The sequence below is a fragment of the Ursus americanus genome, chromosome 12 (genome assembly GCF_024610735.1).
Source record: "Ursus americanus isolate L20-20 chromosome 12, mUrsAme1.1.p, whole genome shotgun sequence".
Lineage (NCBI taxonomy): Eukaryota > Metazoa > Chordata > Mammalia > Carnivora > Ursidae > Ursus > Ursus americanus.
Genome location: NC_142138.1, coordinates 64,476,594 through 64,499,071, shown reverse-complemented (window position 1 = coordinate 64,499,071; position 22,478 = coordinate 64,476,594). Strand labels below are relative to the sequence as shown.

The window sequence follows — 22,478 nt, the reverse complement described above, 5'->3', positions numbered from 1 at the left end:
ATCTTAGGGCGCACAGGTGAACCCAGGGGTTTTCACTGAGAAACAGTGTAAGTCTTTTCTCTTGGGCCCGTCTCCCCAAAGAGAAGTCCTCCCATCTTCTGCTTGTGGAATATAAAAACCTGGCTGCCAGAATTCTGAGAGCTGAGCAGGAGAAAGTGGTCTCAATATTCAGGACACTTTTCACTTAATCCCCTCCACCCTAACCACCTTTTTTGTGTTTTCCCTCAGCCGTAACTGGTATTCCCAAAATCCAGACCTCCTCTAATTAATCCCTCTAAAAGGTAGTCTTCTGTTGGGGAAGGGAAGGCAGCAGCTAGGATGCCTAAACTGGAGAATTGGGGATCTAGGAGTTAGCACCTTTTAAAATTTTCAAATAATCCCTTTCCAACTTAATTTTATACCCCTGCCTTCAGAAGTAAACAATGTCTCTAATTCTTAAAACTTTCAGGTATCCTTCAGTTTGCGTCACCTCGCCTCTTGTTAGTTTCTTCCCCTACAAGCTTAAGTTTCAACTTTCTCTGAGTGCTAAGCCAGTGACCATAATGTTTAATAGGAGCCTATACAGGAGGTCTTAATATGTTTCATGTTGACTTGAAAGAACACTGGATATTACGGTGTGCTCTAAAGGTCTGGGTTGTCCAAACCCTGTACAACCTGAAGAAAGATTTGGCCTGTGCCAGACTCCTGGAAAATAACCACTAAATTTTATTATCCTGCCTGTTGAGAGTATCTTCGTTCAAGTGAAGCCTTGGACCACGTCAGACAGTTTATGCTTACAATGTGATTTATGGTGGGGGCCTTGGGCCACATGGTATCAGCCTGACCTTTGGAGGCATGGGAGAACTAAGGTCAGCTACGAATACATAATGAGCCTCAAAGAAAAACCCTGAACACCAAGGCTCAGGTGAACTTCCCTGGTTTGGCAATACTTCCTTACCACACATGATTGTTGGGACAGTTAAGCACTGTCCATACCACTCCACTAGAAGAGGACAGCTAGAAACTTGTATCTGGTGTCTCCTGGACTCTGTCAAATGGGCCTTTTCTATTACTAATTTTAACCTGTATGCTACTGCTGTAATAACCCACAACCATGAATACTGGGAATATTTCTAACAAATCACTGAGGCTGTGGGTGGTTTTGGGAGTCCCCTAAACAGACACTATTATTTGAATTATTATGTACGTAAGAAAGTATTTCAATAAATTCTAATGACATCTAAAAAATAGCAGGTCAGTCATCTAAAAAAAAAAAAAAATCTATCAATGTTTCCCCAATATGGTCCAAAGAAAGTGCCTTTAGCAGCCAGCACATAAAAGAGACTCCAGAGCTGAGGTAACATCAGAGTACAGCTCTATTTTGATTCCATCAAGGTCAAGGTCTCACAATAATTCATAAGGCCAAGCTTAAAGTACCTGCTAAATCTTTCATGTTCATTAATAGAATATATCCAAATACATATTTAACTATTTGAACAAAACTTACGGTCTTATTTTATGATAAACAATCCCTTTGAAATAATTGCTGATGCTGTTACAACCTGACAAAATCTTTTTCTTCTCAGGCAGTACCACTGCAAACTCAAACAAGAATCAGCAGGAGTTCTAATTAACAAGACTTAACTGTAATATTCACTAAATTCTGCCCTCCCCCCCCACACACACACACTGGCATTCTCTTTATCTCCAAGTAATTCCTAGAATAACAAATTGAAAGACTTCTGAGATTAAACAATTTATAGAATTCTGAGGTCAATCGTTCCCCATTCTTCAATCCTTTGAGACCATTTGGAAGATATCTGCAGTATGGGTAAAGGGTTTCATGACCTATTCTTTAAAAGATGGCAGATATAATGCTAATTCTTCAGAGGCATGTTTATGAGGAGATGTGCATAGTATCTAGCAGAGTCCCTTGTAACTAAACACTTCAGAAATTTCTTATTCAATGATAAATTATTTACAGATATAGTCTACATTATTTACAAAATGTTGAATATCAAAAGCTCTCTCAACACAGGGTGGTATAATGAACCAAACAACATTATATCAAAATGTTAAGTGTCCAATAATTATATTAAAATCCATATTAAGAAAGAAAGCTCTAGTCCTTACTGCCAACTTGGAATCTGAACTATGACCATGACCCCAAAACAAACAAGAACAAAGTATGACACCACAGATGATAAAAATTCATATATATTTAAATCCGGTCAAATACCACAACCACTCCATATCATAAATCTGTTTTATTACCTCTTTAATTTTTTCCCTTTTCTTTCTTATGTCATTATCTTCTGGGTCTCCACCATTTATTCCTATTAGATTTGGTATAGGGACTGGCGGCAGTGGCTTCTTCTCTTTTGTCTTCATCTCTTGGACTACCTTATTTTTCTCTGTCTGAATTTCTGCTCGAATTTCCTCTCTCGATTTTTTTAATTTTTCTTTTGCTTCTTCCAGGGCCTTCTCGTGATCAGCTCGAATTTTATTTCTCAAACGTTCCTCTTCTTCCCTATATGAGGAGAATAAAAAGACTGGTAAGAATGATCCTTAAGAACTTCAATCTTTGAACATAAAATTTAAAGTTTCCTTCACCAAACCCTGATAGATGTTTTCTACTCCTGCCATTAAAAGGTACGGATGATCTGTGAGAGAGACTCAGATCTATCTGCCCAAATAGGATAAATATAACTTGGTATGAGCCCTGGATGCTGAAGACCAAACACTTTACAAGGTGGAAGAAGAGGGAACCTAGAAAGAAAGTTAAAATTGCAGGACGCAGTGAGAACAGAGAGAAGAGCAATCAGTAACTTACCAGACGGCACATGGAAAAAGAAAAGGGAGGGGGAAAGAGAGAAAACTAGATGGGGGAGAGAAATTTAAAAATAGAATTAAGTATGGGTAGGGGACAAAAATATAAATATAGGGTCAAGGAAAGAGTTAAGTGGAAAACAGAAGAGCTAGGGAAGTTTTTCATTTATTATACAGTACATGATATGCTTCTAAAACTTTCACATTTTGAAAATACTATAGATCTTAAAATACAACAATTCCCAACTGCTGTGGAAATTGTTAAAGAGAGTGCTTAAAATCTCTCTTGAACCCCTGTTAAAAATACAGATTCCAGGGGCACCTGGGTGGCTCAGTCGTTAAGCATCTGCCTTCGGCTCGGGGCGTGATCCCAACGTTCTGGGATCGAGCCCCACGTCAGGCTCTTCCGCTGGGAGCCTGCTTCTTCCTCTCCCACTCCCCCTGCTTGTGTTCCCTCTCTCGCTGGCTGTCTCTATCTCTGTCAAATAAATAAATAAAATCTTTAAAAAAAAAAAATACAGATTCCAATTCAGTAGGTCTGTATGAAACCCATGACTGTGTATTATTAAGAGCTCCTCTGATGAATTCTGGTATGCACACAGGTTTGGACACTACTACCAGAGTGGACACCTATAGGGTTTTCTACCCTGGCCTACTTTTGTGAGATCTCAGTCTTCTCTCCACTTCTACCGTATCCATGTGAATGAATACAAGAGTGGTAGTTACTATTTTCCAAATCAGTCAATGATGACTACTCTAAGTATCTAACTCAGTAGTTACCAGAGTCTCCTCTCCAGAAATTTAATTCAAACTCTGCAGACAGCTGGACCTACAACATTGCTGGTGGGAATAGAAAATGGTACAGCCACTCTGGAAAAGGTCAGCAGTTTCTTAAGAAATTAAACATGCAAGTATCACAAAATTCAGCAACTGCACTGAACATTTATTCTGGAAAAGTGAAGGCTTACATGTTCACACAAAAACCTATACATAAGCCCATCAGAAAAGGACAGGTACCGTATGATTCCGCTTACACGAGATAACTAAGGATAACCAAAATCATAGAAAGTAGGATGGTGGTTGCCAGAGGATGGGGGAGAAAGGGAAATGGGAAGTTATTGTTTAATGAGAAGAGTTTCAGTTTTGCAACATGAAGAATTCTGGAGATCGTTGCACAACATTATGATTGCATTTAATATCAATGCACTGTACACTTAAAAACAATTAGTGATAAATGTTATGTGTATTTTACCACAATTTCTTAAAAAATGAAGGGAAAATCCTATACAGAAATGTTTAGAACTTTACCCATAACAGGCAAAAACTGTAAACAACCCAAGTGTCCTTCAACAGGTAAATAAACAAACTACTGTTTATACTGTGGTATAGCCACACTACGGAATGCTACTCGCAATAAAAAAACTATTCACACACACTTGAATTTCAAAGGTATTACTATGTGAGTGAAAGAAGCCAATCTCAAAAGGTTACATTCCACATTATTCCTTTTACATGACATTCTCAGAAAGAAAAATATAAGGATGGTGAGGAGATCAGTGGTTGCCAGGAGTCATGGATGGGGGAGGGGTCAGCTATAAAGGAATAACACACAAGAGTTTTTTGGGAAGAAAGCATTGCTATGTAACCCAATTATAGTGATCACGGGAATAGGTACATGTGCTTAAAAATCACAGAACATCAAGAGAAAAATATCAATTTACAGTCTAATATTAAAAATAAAATGTTAAATGTTTAGAGAAAAAATTGGATTGCTAGCAGTAAGAAGGGGCTTATGAGGGAACCAGGAGAGAACACAACAGAGATGGTCAGGGCAAACACAGGGGCACTTGAGGGTAGGAAGAAAGAATCCATGGGGCCTCAAGACAGACTGGAGGTTGGAAGAATGCAGCAAAGAAAAGCCAAGGTTGGCCCCTGACTGAATTCATGAGCAATTCTGGTCTGATCTGTTCAGGAGACTCAGGCAAAAGAGGGTATCATCAGCCTTCCAGCCCCCCTCCTACTCCTCCGACAGAGAAACACTGTACCTTGCCAGAGATGATAATGCGTCTATGTCAACCAAGTCTTTCTCAAACGCCTCTGCAGCTAGGGGTGATCACATAACACCATTACAACCAAAGAGACAAAGGAGGGCTACTGGGAAATATTTTCCATTTGGGATTAAAAAATGGACAGAGCCATTTGAGAAAAGGGCCTGTTAGCTACGAAGACCAAACCTACCCAAACATCTACTCCTGTCTTCAGCTGCGGTTGTGATGCCTAAAGCTGTGACAGCCATTTTGCAGGCAAAAGGCCTGGAAATAAATGGCCAACATGGTTCAGGAAAGAAAAGAAAGATGTAAAGTGCTGCTGATATCATTAGGTTGCTACCAGGGCCTACAACTGCCAGTCCCCAGATTTCGCACTCTGTAGAGCTGAACCAGTTAGGTGTTCTGTCACTTCCACCTAAGAATGTTCCCAACTCCCTCACTGAGCAAAAAATGCACACAGGAGTGAGGAAAGCAGATGGCCTGGGACTAAGTTCCAAAGAGTAACATTAAACAGGAATGACTGGTTCTTTCAAGGGCGGTTTCTGTCCTGATGATGAGTGGGAGAGTCTCCATAGGGAACTATGCTTTCCATTTCTAGCTCCAAGCACCACGTTACCACTGAATGGCCCATGGAAGCCCCTACCATGTTTGCAATGGCTCATCTGTGGCATCACTGTTGAAGTATCCTCACCCACCAGTGAACCTCCACAGTTGGGTATTACATGCCACTTTCTAGAGGGGAGAAATATGGGTGACAACACATTCTATGTCCCTCTCCAAAGCTTCACAATGCACATGGGTATTTTAAAGGCTCTGAGAAGTTCTGCAATAAAGGTGCCTAACATAATACTGCCCAACCTTTTTTAGTCACAGTGCTCCCTTTCTGCACACACCCCTTGCAGCATGCCATGAAACACACTGTCATAGATGAATGTCCTCAAACCATGCCATCAACCAACTAAGCCTTTGATAGAACCACCACTTTTTTGCTGTGTGACATTAGACGTATGTCACCTCTCTGAGCTTCCTTTTCCCATCTGTGAAGAGAGTATCCCCACCAAGCTTGCAAGACTGTTGTGAGGAGTGGATGAGATGACACATGAGTCTAAGAGTACAGAAAAGTCCTTATTAACTCAAGTTTCCTTCCTTCCCTTACCACCTACCCTTTTCCTCATGACACACACACACACACACACACACACACACACACACACACACACACACAGAATGCCATTTAATGATCTGGGATAACATCGGGGACCAATATCCAGGGACATCTTGCAACTTCTCAGCATCCCTGCACTGAATGACATAACAGCTTCTGGGCAAACCTGCAAGGATTTAGAGGGCACCAAATGCTCTTAAAATGTGGCCAGCCTCCCAAAGAACTAGCAGAGAGCTGTGCCCTCTCTTTTCCATCCCTGAGTCCTTTGCCCATATGCCCATAATGGCAGCTGGGGCCTTCAGGATTACCTTAGAAATAAAAGGCATAATGGGCATGAGTGCAGGGAAGCCTATTTTCATTTACTATTTTTTACTAATTAAATGCTAACATCAATTATTTCCCTAAAAGTAAGGAAGTATATTTGATAGCACATGTATACGTAAACAATTTTCAAATTACAAAATTTTTAAAAATAAAAAATTGAATCCTCTAAATTTTAGTACTCTATGCGAAAGCCCCCAGTCACTTTACCCCACTTTACTTATTGTTATGGCATCCAAAATTGTTCATCAGAACCTGTACTGTTGCAATATTGGGCAGTCTTTTTCAAAAATATTTTGAAAATCCAAAGATCTATAAATTTGCATTTGTCCCTCAAAAATAATTATTTGTTTAGCAGTTTAGTGAGTACAGTCACCATAGAATAACCACCATAAACTGGATTTCAAAAAAAGACCAGTCTAGTCCTCAAGAGGAACTTCAGAGTCCAAGGAATTGAGTTGGACCTCCCATTAACTGGGTACCAAGAAGAATCATTTTATAGTTTGAGGAGAAAAAGTACTTAAGGTAAAAGTACTTAATCCAAAAGTCAGGACACAATTCTCTTTCCAGCTCTGCCCCGACTTACTCTGCAATCTTACACAAATCACTAAAAACCACAAGATCAGTACTTTCTCGTTAAATACATATTGATACTACCCCGCCTATACCACTTGGCTAGTGGTATCCAAAGGTAAGTAAAAGTACTTAGTAAGTTGTAATCCATTAATTATAGCAAACACCCTAATCTCTCTGATAGTTTCTTCTCTATAGATAACAAATTTTTATTTTCATTTTGGTCTCCTTTCAAGGGGCCCCTCAAATTTTTAGTGGCCAAATTTCTAGATTTTCAATTACACCAGCTGAATCCACTCTTTTTGGATGTTTATTTTCACCTAGTTGATCTTTTACTTATGTATTTTTAAGATTTTTTTAACTCTGATATCTTCAACAGATAATCAGGTTGAACATGCATTTGTGTATGTCTTCTTCAACTTTCCATCAGTGCCTTGTATCTTTCTGTGTAGTAAGGAATCTGGCCATGTCCAAAGAGAAGTCTGGCCTTTGTCCTCAACTTCTGGGAGGAAATCTGTCATATCTGACTAAAGTGTCCTTGTTTACAGTGAGTGCTGGCCGCACCCAATCTTAGGGTCGTGCTGGCCACATCTGATAGTCCTAGAGTCAGGGCTGGCCACACTAGAAACACCAACAATATGACTTAGGGTCAGGGTTCTGGGTCAAACAGTTTCACTGAGACTGAGTTCAATCATGTGGGCAATCAATTAATCAAGCCTACATAATAAAGCCTCAATAAAATTTCAGGACACCAAAACTTAAGCAAGCTTACCTGATTAGCAATATGTACTGGCACAATTTGATGGGGGGGCGGGGGGAGTAATGTCCTGACTTCACAAGGCTCCACATCTGGAACCTTCCTGGACTTTACCCAGTGTGCTTCCTCCTTTGGCTGACTGTAAACTCTATCTTTTCCCTGTAATCTATAATCCTTTCATGAGTGTAACAGCTTTCAGTAAGTTCTGTGAGTGCTAGCAAATTATCAAACCTGAGGGTGGTTGTGAGAGACCCCTGAAATTGCAGGTGGTGTCAGAAGTGAGGTGGTCTTGTGTAGAACTGGGACCTAAACTTTGAAGTTGGGCTAACCCTGGGCACCTTCCAAGGCTTCCAATAAAATCTAGCATTACATACACAGGTTCTCATGAGATGTGAAATTGCTTTTTTCAATTACATCTTAATGTGTAATATTTAACTCACTTTTTGATACCCTATAAATAATATAAGGTTTTGTTGTTTTGTTTTGTCTTGTTTTGTTTTTGTTTTGTCCTTCCATGCACCCTTGGTCCCTGAAAAGCAAAAGCAAATGACAACAATTGTGGCTTAAATCATATAAGACACTGGTTTAGTCAATGACTTAGATTATCTTATTTAATTCTCACACCAATTTATGAGGTACCCTCTACTAAGCATTGTTCTCCATCTTATTAGAAAAATACTAAGGCACAAAGAGAAAAATTAAGTAATTTGTTCAGGGTCATAGAGCTAGTAAGTAGAGAGCCTAGACAGAAGCATATGCATTTTGACTTCTTAAACATTTACGCAAATAGCGCCTTTCATACAAAAGATGAATTGTATTTAAGAGTTTGTCTCTTAAAGTGCTGATACAAACACTATTTCTCAATCTTTCTTCCCTTCTTTCATCCTACAGCCCTCACTTTTTAGCTAACCACATGCTCCTGCTAAAAATAAAACTCTATTTCTCAGCCTCCCTTACTGAAACTGCCCTAATAGAATTTGTGTGATCACAAATAAGCTTTTATCTTGCTTAAGCCACTGTTGTTTTGTGACTTTTATGTTTGGTAAAATGACCTAATATTAACTGAACCACTCACTCTCCAACCTAAATATTCTTTTTCCCTTAGGCTTTCATTAGTATCTAAGGGCTGATTTGCCAGAAAGAAACTATCCAGGTGATAAATTTCCCTCTCCAATTAGGGAGTATTAAAATAAGTCATGTTTGGAAACATTCTGAAGGGCAAATACAATCCTCAATTACATAAGGATACATAAAATTACACTGAAATCTTGTTTGGCAAAGATTTAGGCAGATATACAAATACTCTCTCCCTCTCTACTCTTCATCTAACAAACATGAAGTCTCATCCATCCTTAAAAAAAAAATCAATAAAAACTTCCCTCAAAACTGCAGGTCTCCACCTTCGCTGGTGTCCCCCTTCCTCTTACCACCACACTTTTTCAAAAGCACTACACTTTCTACTTCTACTTTCCTTAACCTCACATCACTCTTCTACCATCACAGTTAAAAAACTGATAACCAAGTTTATCCATCCTTTGAAACCACCTCTTCCTCACACTTGCCTTTCCAACAAACTGCTGATTACTGGCTTTACCATGATTAATCGGCCCCAAAAATGTCTTATTCAACACCAATTGTATTTTCTCAACTATTATAACAAAAATACACACACACACACACACACACACACACACAAGCGCACACGGTCAGCCTTTACCAGGTTACTAAGTACTCCAAATTTAAATTTCCAACAATATGTAAGACACTGCCATCGACTATTTGCCAAACTCCTCCAAACTGACATGTCCAAAACAGAACTGAATGATTACTAAGGAAAAGGGACAATCACAGGCTAAGTTCATTCACAAACACAGATTTTTTTTTTAATTAAAGTATCAGCAAAGTTAACCAGCAATAATAAAACACAGAAAAAAAAGTACTCCATCATAACTAACTGGACTTAGTCCAGAAACAAGAATAGCTTAACATTAGAAAATTCTATCCATGTAACTTACCTATTATTAAAGAATAAAAATTATATAAATCACTCAGTAGAAACAGAAAAATAAAGTGATAAAATTCAACATCCATTCCTGATTTTAAAACCTTATAGCAAGGGGTGCCTGGCCGGCTCAATGGGTAGGGCCTACAACTCTTGCTCTTAGGGTTTTGAGTTCAAGTCCCACATTGGGCAGAGGAGATTACTTAAAAAATAAAATCTTTAAAAAAATAAAACCTTATACCAAAGGAGAAAAAGAGAACTTTTTCAACTGAATAAAAGATATCTTCCAAAACCTATAGCAAATAGCAATCTTAATAGTGAAACTTTAGAAGCATTCCCTTCAAAATGAGGGAAACAAATAAGAAAGCTCACCATCAAAACTTTATTTGATTGTACTGGATGTTCTAGCCAGCAAAGTAAAAGATGATGAACATATAAGAAAAAGTTCAAAGTCTTCTGTCATAGATAATATGATTTATACATAGGAAACCCAAAGAATCTACAAATTCTTAGAAATATGAGTGCAGCAAGGAAGGGAAGGAAACGAACAGACAGCAGGCACCCGATAAATGTCACTGCCTTTCTCCTTCCTACCCTTTGGGTCTCACCTTTCTAGACTCCAAGCACTCAAATTTCCTCTGATACATTATTTTCTCTTAAGGTAAAACCACTGTTTACATCAGCTTTCATTCACATCCATTATTTCATTGCTAAGATTTCCAGGCCCTGCTCTTCTGGTTTAGATTTAAGGAACATAAAAGCCCTAAAGACTTTGTCAGATAACTTTTCTAAAGCATTATAAGCGAATTTTAGTAAAGTGACTCTGACTAATCTCCAAATTCTAATAACCCTATGAGTTGACCATAAAACATGCTGAATGAATCAGAACTGTAATGCTATTTTCCAAAAGATAAATGACAATGACCTACCTATATGATGGCCTTTAATTTTTTTTTTAAGATTTTATTTATTTGAGACAGAGAGAGAGCACAAGTGGGGTGAGGGGCAGAGGGAGAGGGAGAAGCAGGCTCTCCCCTGAGCAGGGAGCCCCACGCCAGGCCGGATCCCAGGACCCTGAGATCATGATCTGAGCCGAAGGCAGCCACCCAACTGAATGAGCCACCCAGGCGCCCCATGATGGCCTTTTTCTTAATGACAAAGCTAAATATTAACCTTTCAAACATCCTCTATCTTAGTAACACTCCAAAGAAATTTGAGGATCCAGGAAAGCGCAACAAAAATCTGGGAAGTGGTTATGTAAATAGCTACTTATACACAATCATAGGCTAAGAATGGTTTTAGGAAACGACCATAAGACAGTCAGCAACAGGTACAGATTATACTGGAATAACAATATTCTACAGTGCTCAGTGGCAAGTGCCTGAAAGAATTTAAGACTTTCCAAAAAGAAATGCCACTGCTTCCGGTCATGAAGGAAGAACTCCTTAAACTCAAGCTAAATAAAACAGTGATAATTATTTTCAGAAGGTTGTTCACAAATATAGTCTAAAATGACTCTTCATAGCAAATGAATGCACTCTACGTACACAGAATACACTGTCATACAAAAGACAAAGAACTTTCTGAATGTTACTGTTTTAAGCTAAACCGTGTACCTTCTGGTGTACAGATTTGTAGTTATGAACCATGAGAGACTGTAGACTCTGGGAAACAAACTGAGGGCTTCAGAGGGGAGAGGGGTGGGGGAATGGGATAGGCTGGTGATGGGTAGTAAGGAGGGCACGTATTGCATGGTGCACTGGGTGTTATATGCAAGTAATGAATCGTGGAAAACTGGGGGTGTACTATATGGTGACTAACATAATATAATAAAAAATATTATTTAAAAAAAAAGAACCAAAGAGCACAAATTCTAGCACATTTGGGTTCCCTATACCATAAGAGTGAATCCATTCTTTAAAAGAAATACGTTAAGGGGCGCCTGGGTGGCTCAGTCGTTAAGCGTCTGCCTTCAGCTCAGGGCATGATCCCAGGGTCCTGGGATTGAGCCCCGCATCGGGCTCCCTGCTCTGCTGGGAGCCTGCTTCTTCCTCTCCCACTCCCCCTGCTTGTGTTCCCTCTCTCGCTGGCTGTCTCACTCTGTCAAGTAAATAAATAAAATCTTAAAAAAATATGTATGTTAAAAGGAAAGCCCAACTATTCATCAATACAAGTAATTGGTCAGTCACCTGAAAAAATGAAAGAGATTCAAAGTGAAACAAAATTCACTGAGAAATCCAATGACCCTTAAGTTTCCATACCAAATCCACTTTGGTCATGTGGGTCCCAAATAATACCAAGTTCTTTCACACTCCCGTCTTAATAATGCAGCTCATGAACATCAACACAACTCACTGTCTCTATCTTAAATTTGGTCAGATATAGGTCAACCATATGGCTATCAAAAAAATGCGTTTACAACAGAGAACTGTTATAGATCAATCTAACTACATTTTAGGGAATTTTAGTTTCAAGTTAATGGTAATTTCAGGTTAAATCACTAGTTATCAGTCACTGAATTAATTTCAGCTTAACTCAGTGATAATCAAAAAACATCTACCAAATGTGAGGGGCACTGAGCTAGGTGCAGGGAATACAAAGAAAAATAAGATATTATTTGGGGCACCTGGGTGGCTCAAGTCGTTAAGTGTCTGCCTTCCGCTCAGGGCGTGATCCCAGCGTTCTGGAATCGAGCCCTGCATCAGGCTCCTCCGCTGGGAGCCTGCTTCTTCCTCTCCCGCTCTCCCTGCTTATGTTCCCCCTCTCACTGGCTCTCTCTGTCAAATAAACAAATAAAATTTTAAAAAAAGATATTATTTGCCCACAGGAGTTAACAATCCAATAAATATGCAACCAAAGTAAATACAAAATGAGTGGATCACAAAAAAGGAAGTAAATAACTGCAGGTGGTGTAACAGGGACTGTAGGTTAGACAGAAGTAAGATATCCACAGGAAAGGTATTCTCTAAACACACAAGTATGCCCTGAGAAGATTTACATAGGAAAATAGTTTAGAAATGCATGATCTTCAGGGCACCTGGGTGACGCAGTCGGTTAAGCATCCTGACTTCTGGTTTTGGTTCAGATCGCCAAATCTGCATCATGGGATTGGGCCTGAGCCCCACATCAGGCTCTGCACTCAGAGGAGTCTGCTTGGTATTATCTCTCCCTTCCCCCTCTGCCCCTCCCCTTCCCTCTCTAAAATAAATAAAAATAAATCTTGGGGGGAAAAAAAAGAAATGCATGATCTTCAAACACAATTTAGAAGGAAAAACATGAGTTTGCCAGGCAGATCAAGAAAATAAGAGCATGCTAGGCATAGAAGGGATAGTATATAAAGCTATGGAAGAAGTGACACAACAGACCAGTTAGCCACTGAGTTGCTGTGGATGCTAACTGACAGCATATGTGGTGGGAGAGGGTCTGGTACAGCAGAGTAAAACAGACTGGACGTAACAAGGAAGCTGGAGAGGACAAAATCTGAATCATGAACAGAGCTTGCATTGCATCCTGATGAAAAAAGGAAGCCACTAAAGGACTTCTACTTGAAAATGACATGCCTATACTTAAGTTTTAAAAGAAAAAAACAAAAACAAAACACAATACCTCCTGAGGACTGACATGGGGGCAAGGGAGTTAGGAAGGAAGATGATACAGGAAATAGGAGGTCACCCAAACAAAAAAATGACACAGACCTAATAAAATACATCTAAAGTAGATATGGAGAAGCAGGACCAAATATCAAAGACCTTAGAAAGGCAAGACCAATAAATAAGTTTAAGTAAGTGATTATACATGAATGGGAAAAGGAGCTATATGATAGGTTTTTATCACTCAACTGCGTGGATAGAAAGAGGTAAGAATTAACTAAACAGAGAATAGAGAAAAGGCTGACTTGAAAAATACAGGGAAAGAGTGAGAAAGAATTGCGTAAGTATGATTTTAGACATGCTATGTTCAAAAAGTCAACCAAGTAAGCAGGTTAAGATCTCCAGGGCTGAAGACATGCATTTGGAAATCATCAGCCTACAGGAGGAGCTGATGCTCCCACCTGTTCATTTATATGGGTGAATTTTATGGTATGTAAAGTAAACCTCATAAAGATGTTTACTGAAAAACAGGAGAGGTTATGTGGATATCAGATAGTAGTCTTCAGAGCAGGGATAAAGAGGGTTTTATAATAACAGGGGCAATACATCAATAGAATACAGCAAAAGAATAAACAATGTAAACATTACACATCTAATCAGAGGGTTTCAAAATATATGAAGCAAAACTGACAGAAATAAAAGGAAAAATAGACAAATCCACAGTATATTAGGCAAATTCAATACACTTCACTCAAAAACTCATAAAAGAAGAAGGAAAATCAGTAAGGACATAAAAGACGAACAACACACCATCAACCAACCTGACCTAAATGACATTTATAAAACACACTAGCCAACAACAGCAAAACACACATTCTATTCAAATGCAAACAGAACATTTACCAATACAGACCATTTTCTGGGCTGTAAAACAAGTCTCAATAAATTTAAAAGGATTCAAACCATAAAGAGTATGTTTTTTGCTATACTAGAATTAAAGTGGCAGTCAATAACATGAAGAGATCCAGATAACCTCCCAATATTTGAAAATTGAGTAATACATCTCTCAGTAATTAAGGGTCAAAAAAGAAAACAAAAGTGATACTAGGGGCACCTGGATGGCTCAGTTGGTTAAGCATCTGCCTTTGGCTTAGGTCATGATCCCAGAGTCCTAGGATCAAGTCCCACATTGGGCTCCCTGCTTAGCAGGGAGTCTGCTTCACCCTCTACTCCTCCCCCCCCCACTTATGATCTCTCTCTCTCTCACTCTCAAGCTCTTGCTCTCTCTCTCATATAAATAAAATCTTTTTAAAAAAGATGCTAGATGACTACAGTGGTGGATGCATGTAAGTGTGCATATGTTAAACACCACTGAAGCGTACACTTCAAGTGGTTGAATTGTATGGTATGTGAATTCGATCTCAATAAAGCTAATTTTTTTTTAAAAATTAAATTAGAAAGTTGCTTGAACTAAATGGAAACATCAAAATTTGTAGGTGAAGCTCAAGGAATCCTTACAGAAAATTCACAGCACTAAATGCCAGCATGAAGAAAAGAAGAAAGGTTACAGGGACAGCTCTAGCATAACCAATCCAACATAGAAAGATCTTATATGAAGGACCTCAGGTTCTAACTTAAAAGAAAAAGAGTAAATTAAACCTAAAGTTAGCAGAAGAAATGAAATAATAAAAGTGAAAAGAAATAAAAGAGAAAACTGAAGATTGAGCAAAACTAATGAAACAAAAAGCTCACACTGAGAGTTAAAAAAAAAAAAAAAAAAAAGATGGGGCGCCTGGGTGGCGCAGTCTTTAAGCATCTGCCTTCAGCTCAGGGCGTGATCCTGGCATTCTGGGATCGAGCCCCACATCAGGCTCCTCTGCTAGGAGCCTGCTTCTTCCTCTCCCACTCCCTCTGCTTGTGTTCCCTCTCTCACTGGCTGTCTGTGTCAAATAAATAAATAAAAGCTTTAAAAAAATAAAAATTAAAAAAAAGATAAATTTTTGACAACACTGATAAGAAGGGGAAAAAAGAAAGCCACAAATTATAATAACTGGAATGAAAACAGCAGCATAACTACAATACTACAAATATTATAAGTATATATAATATAGCAAGGGACCATTTTTCACAAGGTTACACCAAAAATTCAACAATTTACATTTCTTTCTTAAAAAAAAAATACTCAAGTGGACTCAAGAGGACCTAGACTACTACCTGAATAGCCAATATCTATTTAAAAAGACAATGTGTATGTAAAACTTTCCACACAGAACTCCAGTTCAGATGATTTCACTGGTAAACTCTACCAAGTATTTAGGGAAGAATCAATATCAGAAACTCAGGAAACTGAAGAGGGAATACTTCTCAACTCATTTCATAAGGACAACATTACTTTGATACCAAACCAGACAAAAATAATAAATAACTACTCCTCATGAACACAGAAAAGCATTTCTGTGATTTAAAAAATATGCAATGACTGAATGGAGTTAAAATTCAAAATCAAACAATGCAAGTCACCATATTAACAGACTTCTAAGAAATGACTATATGATCATCTCAGTAGATACAGAAAGAGAATTGACAAAATCCAATTCCTATTCCTGATTTAAAAACAAAAACAAAAACAAAACAAAAAAAAAACCTCTCAGCAAACTAAGAATGTAAGGGAACTCCTAATCTAATAAAGGGCATCTACGAAAAACCTACAGCTAACATCATCCTTAATGGTGAAAGACAGAATGCTTCCTCCTGAAGATAAGGAAAAAGGGAAGGATGCCCACTCTCACTACTTCCATCCAAAAATGTATTAGAGATTCTAGCCAGTGCAAAAGGGCAAGAAAAAATAAACAACAGTTCAGAAAGGAGGAAGTAAAACTGTATTTATTCACAGACAGGACTGTAGAAAATCTATAACCATATTTTGCAATTCTGCACCTTTCAGATTATATACATGGTAACCACCCCTCCTCTGAAATCTTCTCTATTCTGCCCTGATGAGTTCATACGCATTTGTAAAAATTCCACTCTCTATATCCAGCATTCTCTATATTCCCCACAACCCTTTTTTTTCCAGCTTTGAGATATAACTGACATAGAACATTGTATAAGTTTCAGGTGCATTAACACGTTGATATGATAGATGTATATATGGCAAAATGATAACCACCACAGCATCAGCTAACATCTCCATCGTGTCATATAATTATCATTTCTTATTTGTGATAAGAACATTTAAGATCTACTCTCTTAACAACTTTCAAGTATATAATATTGTTAACTATAATCACCATGCTTATATATTAGATCCCCAGAACTTGTTCATCTTATAATTGGAAGTTTGTACCCTTTGACCAACATCTCCCCATTTCCCCCACTCCCAGCACCTGACAACCACAATTGTAAGTCTCTGTTTCTATGACTTGGGCCTTTTTATATTCTACTTACAAGTGATACATTTGCCTTTCTCTGTCTGACTTACCTCACTAAGCGTATGGCAGTATGCCATCACAAATGAAAGTATGTCCTTCTTTCATATGAGAATAGTATTCCACTGTATGTATACATACGTCTTCTTTACCCATATATCCAAACTGACAAGCCCCTAAGTTGTTACCATATCTTTGGTTATCGTAATACTGTAGTGAACATGGGAGTGCCAATATCTTGTCGAGATCCTGTTTCCACTTCCTTTCAGAAGTGCAACTGCTGGATCTTATCATGGTAAGTCGTTTTAATTATGGTAGGTCGTTTTAATTTTTTGATGAACCTGCATAACATTTTCCATAGTGGTCATACCAATTTACATTCCCACCAATAGTGTACAAGGCTTCCCTTTTCCCTGCTATCCTCACCAACACTTGTTATCTCGTCTTTTTGATAATAAATATCTAGCACCTGAAGCGATATCTCATTGTGCTTTTGATTCGCATTGCCCTGAGGATTAGTGATGTTAAGCATCTTTTCTCGTCTTTTGGCCATTTGTAGGTCTTCTTTGGAAAAAACTATTCTGTTCCCCTGCCCATTTTTTAGTTGCGTTGTTTGCTTTTTTTCTACTGAGTTGTAGGAGTTCTTTATATAGTTTGGATATTACCTTATCGGCAATATGATTTCCAAATATTTTTGCCCGTCCCTTAGGTCACCTTTTCATTTTGGATTAATGTTTCTCTTGCCGTACAGCTTTTAGTTTGATGAAATCTAGGTGTTAATGTTTGTTTTTGTTATTTGTGCTTTTAGAGTCATCTCCAAAAAATCACTGACAACGACAAATATGTCAAGGATCTTTTCCCATTTTCCTCTACAAGTCTGACTGTTCAAAGTCTTACGGTTAAGACTACAGTCCACTTTGAGTTAATTTTACGAGTGGTATAAGTCCATTTTATAAGTGATATATGTGGTTATCAAGTTTTCCCAACACACCATTTATTGAAGAGACTATCCTTTCCCGTGGAATATTCTTGACTCCCTTGTCAAATATCATGAGGGTTTATTTCTCTTGATTCTGTTCCATTTGTCTATGTGTCTATTTTTTACGCTAGGACCATACTGTTTTGATTACTATAGCTCTATAGTATAGTCTGAAGTCAGTTAAGTGTGATGTCTCCAGCTCTGTTCTTCTTTCTCAGGACTGCTTTGGCTATTCAGGTCTTTTGTGATTCTCTATGAATTTTAGGATTGTTTTCTCTAATTCTGTGAAAAATGCCAGTGGAATTTTGACAGGGATTACACTGACTCTATAGATGGCCTGAGGTAGTATGGACATTTTAACAGTATTAATTCTTCCAATCCATGAGCAGGGGTATCTCCCCAATCTCTTTTATCAAAGTTCTGTAGTTTTCATTAACAGATCTTTCACCTCCTTGGTTAAATTTATTCCTCAGTATTTTATTCTTTTTGATGCTATTGTGAATGGGATTGCTTTACTTCTTTTTCAGATAGTTTATTAGTGTATAGAAACATAACTGATTTCTCCACGTTTATTTTATATCCTGCAACTTTACTGAATTTGCTGATTATTTCTAACAGTTTTTTATGGTGGAGTCTTTACGGGTTTTCTATACATAAGATCCCATCATCCGCAAAGACAATTATATTTCTTCCTTTCCAATTTGGATGACTTTTAGTTTGCCTGCTTGCCCTGGCTACAATTTCCAGTACTATGCTGAATAGGAGTGATGAGAGTGAGTGAACTCTTGCCTTATTCCTTATCTTAGAGGAAAAGCTTTCAATCGTTCACTGTTGAATATGATGATAGCTATGGGCTTACCATATATGGCTTTTATTATGCTGAGGTATGTTCCTTCTATACCCAATTTATTGCTAGTTTTTATCATGAAAGGATGTTGTATTTTGTCAAATGCTTTTTCTGCATCTATTGAGATGATCATCTGACTTTTATCTTTTATTCTATTAATGCAGTGTATCACATATATTGATTTGCATATTTGGGGCCATCTTCGCATCCCAGGAACAAATCCCACCTGATCATGGTATATGATACTTTTAATGTGAGGCTGAATTTGGTTTGCTAATACTTTATTGAGATTTCTGCAGCTTTTTCATCAGGGATAGTGGCCTGCAGTTTTCTATACTTGGAGTGCCCGTGTCTGGTTTTGAAATCAGGATAATGCTTGTCTAATTAAATGAGTTTGGAAGTACTCCCTTTTCTTCAATATTCTGAAGAGTTTGAGAAGGAATGGTATTAATTTTTCCTTAAATGTCTGCTAGAGTTCACAAAACCCTATGGTCCTGGGCTTTTCTTTTTTTTTTTTAATCACTGATTTAATTTCCTCTTTCTTCATGATTCAGACCTGATAAGGTGTATGTTTCCAGGATGTTACCAATCTCTTCTCGGTTATCCAATTTGTTGGCATTTATATGTTCTTATTACTCTTTTATCTTTTGTATATCTGCAGTATCAGTTGTGTCCTCTCTAATTTCTGATTTTATTTATTTGTGCCTTCTCTTTTGCTTAGCAGTATGGCTAAAGGCTTGTCCATTTTATCTTTTCAAAAACACAGCTCTTACGTTGGTTGATCTTTTCTAATGGTTTTCTGGTCTCCATTTCAATTCCTTTGCTCTGATCATTTTATTTCCTCTTTCTGCTAACTTTAGGCTTCATTTGTTTTTCTTTTTTCTTAGTTTCTTGAGATTTAAATTTAGCCTATTTATTTAAAAACTCTTTTTTCCTCTTAATATACAGGTTTATCACCATAAACTTACCTCTCAGAACTGCTTCTGCAGCATCCCATAAGTTTTAGTATGTTGTGTTTCCATTTTCATATGTTTCAAGATATTTTTGGATTTCCTTTTGGACTTCTTCAATCCACTGATTGATTGTTCAAGTGTTGCTGAATTTCAACATATTTATGAATTTTCCAGCTTCTGACCTGTAATTGACTCCTAATTTCAGACCACTGTTATTGAAAAAGATACCTGGTATGATTTCAATATTCTTAAATTTATTAAGACTTGGTTTGTGACTTACCATAGGATCTATCCTGGACAATGTTTTGTGTACATTTGAAATGGATATGTATTCTGCCCCCTTCTCCCTCTCTTCTTCTGTAAATAACTTGCAAATTGGTTCTTCTGGTAGTATCCCAAACACATAGGTTTTCTTCACTCTTTCTCATCTTTCTTCTTTATTTTCCTCTGCCTGTATAATTTCAAAGTTTCTGTCTTCTATGTCACAGAATCTTTCTTCTGCTTGGTCCACTCTGATACTGATTCTCTCTACTGCATTCTTCCTTTCTTCATGAAATTCTTCAGCTCCAGAATTTGGTTCTTCCTTATGATTTCTATCTCTTTAACTTCTCACTTTGCTCATGTACCGATTTTGTTCAATTTTGTTCTCTGTGTTTTCTCATAGCTCACTGACTTGCCTGAAAACAGCTATTCTGAATCTTTTATCCGTTATTCATAGATCTCCATGTCTCTGGGTTTAGTTAATGGAAGTCTATTGTGATCACTTGGTGGTGTCGTTTTTCCATGGTTCTTCATGTTCTTTGGGAGTTTTTGCATTGCTCTCTTTGCAGCTGAAGTATCAGTTACCTCCTCTAGTCTTTACCAACTGGTTTCTGGGGAGAAGAAATACCTTCCATCAGCCCTGTTAGAAATTCTAAGGCTTTCTCAGACTTTCTATGGATAACCTGCATACTTCTTGTTCCCATTTGTGGCAGAATTTTCTATTTTGCACGCCTTTTCTCAATCTTACAATATACCAGGTGGAGTGCCGACTGCCTCTTTTATTTTCCTAAGGGTGGCACTACCCCACAAGTTTGTGCTCTCTTCAGCAGTACAAAGACCTGGCTGCAGAGTGGGAGGATGTGCGAGTAAGACACAGGGGATGCTGAGGATGCCCATGGGCCAGGTAAGGGAATCTACAGGTAAGGCTTTTCCAGCAACTCAGGGGTGAGCTTCTTGGTGGGAGCCCATGAGGCAGTTAAGAGAATCTACATCCCTTGAATGTACAAGAGTCCTATCTGCTGCTATCCCAGTCTTTTCTCACATCTCAGCCAGGGAGCTCCCAATTTAGTATTCTAGATAGGATGAGAGAGAAATGCGCCTCTTTGGCAGCATCCAGCATAGCTGGGGAAACTGGATGTCCACTTACCCATTCTGCCTTTCCCCCATGGGAGAAATCATGGGCTGAGATGGGCTCTGGTCCGAAGCTGTACTAATTTGGGGGAGGGCTGATTCACGTAAGGCCAAGGTGTTCCTTTTACCCACTCCAATGAGTCCAAACTCATATTTTTTTGCTCCCACAGAATGCTGGAACTTCTCTTCTAGAAACCTGGATGCCCACCAAGGCTCTCTTATCCATGGTTGAATGTCTCAGTGTTCTCTAGGAGCTTCAGACTGCAGCTGAAAAAGGCTAGAGCCAGGTCACAGACCAGTCTGCAGGGTCCACAGCCAGGACAGAGGTCTGTTTGCCTATCATCTGATGCATGGGTGGGCCAGACTCCTCCTGGGTCCTTTGGTGTATAGTGCTGATTGCAAAGCCCCCAAAAAGGCATTTTTGTTCATGGATAGATGCTGAAATACTGTTGTATGTGGTGGGGGACAAAAATGAGGGACATCTTATGCAACCACGATGCTAACATCACTCTTCCCATAGCCCTTTATTTATAAATCTTATTTTCATATTTATCATTTTTCTGTAAGTTTGTTAAGCTTTTTAAGTTTAGGGCATTATCTTACTCCATGTTATATTCCCACTGTTTGAAACACAGTACCCCATAAATACTTGATGAATAAACGAATGAATGAATGATCACATGGAAAGCCACCTTAACTTTCATGTTTCTCAGATCCTGTTGTTTCATGCTGATCACCTATGTTGATCACACTATCTCATCCCTCTACAATATAGTGCTAAGTTTCCTTCATGTGATCATTTTGATTACCATCTCTCTCACGTATCTCGTTTTTAACCCAACCAATTTTTATGATTTATTCTGAAGGCAAAAAAAACCCACATTTGTCAATTTACTTCTCTTCCTTTAGGTTTTGCTATACCGAGATTAAAATCTAAGCACAGACAGTGCAGATGCACAGCCAAACCACATATGCAAAAATTCATAATAAAACAAACCTTACAAGAAATTCAAAGTGTGTTCTTATCATTTAGAAATATATAACAAAGAAATAGCAAAATCTCTACTCCAAGATAGCGGTTCTAAATAAAACAAAGCCTGCCCATCCTGCAATGAATCAGAAACTGTAAACGGGTATAAAACTCAAAAGAAAAAGAAAAAACTATTATGCACATAGTAATTCCCAGCCTCTTCTTTCTTGCAGCTTCAATATTTTATAAGACTTTTATTTCATAATGTTCTTTTGTCTTAGAAAGTAACTTAGTATTTTAAGTAGTCCTTTTAACTGGCTAAAAATGTAGAAAGAATAAAAGTTGATGGTTTTCTGATTATTATAAAGATACTCTCCCCCAAAAAAACATAATCATCAAAAAGTAACCAGTAAATGGAGAGAGGCCAGAGACAACACTAATATGCTAGACTGATTATAAGAAATCATCAATTCATATATGCACCCCTATGTTTACTGCAGCATTATTTCCAATACCAACATATGAAAGCAACCTAAGTAACCATGAATAAATAAATGCATAAATGTAGTATACATATACAATGGACTATTACTCAACCATAAAAAAATGAGATCTTGCCATTTGCAATAACATCAATGGGCCTAG

General features: G+C 38.0%; 1 protein-coding gene across 3 annotated transcripts in view; it reads right to left on the bottom strand.

Moving 5' to 3' along the window:
- MAN1A2 (mannosidase alpha class 1A member 2) overlaps positions 1–22,478 on the bottom strand; it is a 187,814-nt gene that overhangs the window by 145,328 nt on the left and 20,008 nt on the right. For 2 of the 3 annotated variants that reach the window (XM_045801407.2, XM_045801408.2), the window contains exon 2: positions 2,254–2,509. In XM_045801407.2, the coding sequence (XP_045657363.1) occupies positions 2,254–2,509 (256 nt within the window). Of the gene's footprint in view, positions 1–2,253; positions 2,510–19,486; positions 22,401–22,478 lie in introns of those variants that run through there. The other variant, XM_087866198.1, reaches the window with a different exon arrangement.